The sequence below is a fragment of the Emiliania huxleyi genome (genome assembly GCF_000372725.1).
Source record: "Emiliania huxleyi CCMP1516 unplaced genomic scaffold EMIHUscaffold_576, whole genome shotgun sequence".
Classification (NCBI taxonomy): domain Eukaryota; phylum Haptophyta; order Isochrysidales; family Noelaerhabdaceae; genus Emiliania; species Emiliania huxleyi.
In genome coordinates, this window is record NW_005197678.1 from 33,376 (window position 1) to 35,703 (window position 2,328).

At 61.6% G+C, this 2,328-nt stretch overlaps 1 protein-coding gene across 1 annotated transcript in view; it reads right to left on the reverse strand.

Moving 5' to 3' along the window:
• EMIHUDRAFT_459670 (hypothetical protein) overlaps window positions 1-990 on the reverse strand; it is a 2,090-nt gene extending 1,100 nt beyond the window's left edge. The window contains exons 1-2 of the mRNA XM_005764894.1: window positions 532-990; window positions 263-431 (exon numbers count right to left, since the gene is read on the reverse strand). Of these exons, the coding sequence (XP_005764951.1) occupies window positions 263-431; window positions 532-936 (574 nt within the window). The 5' untranslated portion in view covers window positions 937-990. The remainder of the gene's footprint in view (window positions 1-262; window positions 432-531) is intronic.
• Window positions 991-2,328: the final 1,338 nt, after the last annotated feature.

Consider the following 2,328-nt stretch of genomic DNA (forward strand, 5'->3'; position numbering starts at 1 on the left):
CCACAACACAAAAAAAAAAATCAACAAAAAAACATACCTATAAACGAATATAACATACAATCAATACACAGAAAAACAAACAAATCACGAATCAAAAAACATAAACCCAAAGGGCCTAAAGGGAGAGGGCGAGGGCGCGAGGGGAGACGGCGAGAAGGGCGTGAGGCGCCCAGCGTCTGCCGGAGGAAGAGGACGGCGTCCTGGCCCGTCTTGCCTACTGGCGGCAGTGCGCGTGGAGGGGACGACCGCTCTGGCAGAGGACGTGCGTGCCCGCCCGCCTCGCCTCCGCCCAGCACGCAGTAGCGGCGCCCCTCTCCCGCGCCGCGCGCCGGCAGCTGGTTCGGAGGGATGAGGTCGACGCCGTCGCCGACGCTGAACTTTGGAGGCACCAGCAGCGGCAGGTCGTTCTCCGTGTACCGCGCGTCCACCACCTTGCGGAGGGGTGGGGAGCTGTGAGGCGCGCGGAGATGCCTGGACGCCCAGGTGTGTCCGTGAGTTTGAGTCTACGCTTCAACTCTGTGCGTCCTCCGCCTTTGAGGCGTCGACGCCGACGCGCGAGCCCGACGCGTCGACGTAGCTCGCCGAGCCAAAGTCGTAGGTGGCGCCGCCGACAAACGAGACCCGGTGCCCCGCCTCGCCCCACCGCGAGAGCAGCGAGCGGTAGTAGTCAAGGATCTCGTCCCGAGACGCGAGCTTCTCCGGGTGCTGCGTGAAGGCCTCCAGCGCCGTCGACTCGACGCCGTAGTTGCGCGCGGGCTGGTGCAGCGTCACGTAGTCGTACGCGTCGTTCCAGTGCCCGCCCGGCTGCTCGCGCTTGTCCAGGAGAGTGACCGACACCGGCTCCGGCGCATGGAGCAGGAGAGTGTCGACGAACGACATGCCGGAAGCGCCCGCTCCCACGACGAGGTAGTCGCACGATGACGTCTCCGTCGCCATCGAAACGAGTGGGCTTGACCTGACAGCGAGCCGGGAGAGGGCGGCGAAGTTGTGAAAAGAGAGGAACAAGCCGACGGCCATTCCATAAAGAAGAAAACCCGCGCGCGCTGGCACAGCGCCGCCCCCCCCCCGCACACGCACACACACACACACACACACACACACACACACACACACACACACACACACACACACACACACACACACACACACACACACACACACACACACACTCACACACACACACACACACACACACACTCACACTCACACATGCATGCATGCACAGACAAACAGCCGCTTCCCCTTCCCCTAAGACCTTCCCAAGGGCGAGGACACGCGCAGGCCGCACCTCTAGCGAGGCCCGCATAGTATGTGGGAGACTCCTGCCGCCGCCCCTGCCACCCCTGTGTCAGTGTGCCTGTGGTAGTGAGAGACTGCCAGCGAGAAGCTGGAGGCAGGTCGCTAGACTGAGATGAGACCGCCAGTGGAGTTGGGAGTCCACCGTGCACCGCGCTGCGAGCCTGTCGTGTCCCTTGTCAGGAGCAGGAGAGCCCCACCTGTGCCCCTGATCGTCCTTCCAAAATCCTGCTCGTGCAGGTGTGGACCCTGTCCTCCTCCCCCATCCCTCGCTTGGGTTTCTCTGTTTTCTTTCTTTCTTTCTTTACCGGCGTTTGCACAGCCAGCGCTCAGCGGGAGCAGCCGGCGGGACCAGTGGCGCGATCGAAAAGTCGGCCATGAATCTTCATGCCATGATCATTCGGGTTGCCTCAAAATTTTCTTCGCCTGGGGCGGCGCCGGCAGCGCGGGTTGTCATCTACCTACAAGTGGCGTGCGTCGCAACTTGCGCACGGGGGCTGAGTGGAGGGCGTGCACGGCAAGTGCTAGGGCAAGTGGCGGTACTTTTAGCTTAATGGCTCTCTCTCTCTCTCGCTAGTAGGGTTTTGACCCATGAGATCGTGCAATTTTTATCCAGGGTTTACACTTTTTAGCACGGACCGCGGGCCGGACGCCTGGACGCTGGAGCGGGCGTGCGGGGCTGCACAGAGAGACCCGGAACTGGCCGCCACGTGTCGTCTAAGTTCGTGAGCTCCGATCACCAGCGTCTAAGACTAAGTCCTAGCCCCCGTCGCCTTCCGGGGGCTAAGTTCAGCGCTCGCCTGCGAGCAGGTCTAAGTATAGCAGGTCTAAGTTTTGTGGGCAACCCTCTACCCCAGTCTGCTACGTACTACCCAACGCGGATACAGGCTTGAACGACCACAGGCAGGGTTCCAACTTTTTGCGGGGTGTGGTATGGTGTCGCACAGGTACACGGGGAAAGGATTTCATGCAGGAACACGGCTCACGGGCACGGGACTGGCGCGCACCGACTGGCCGACTACACAGGTACAC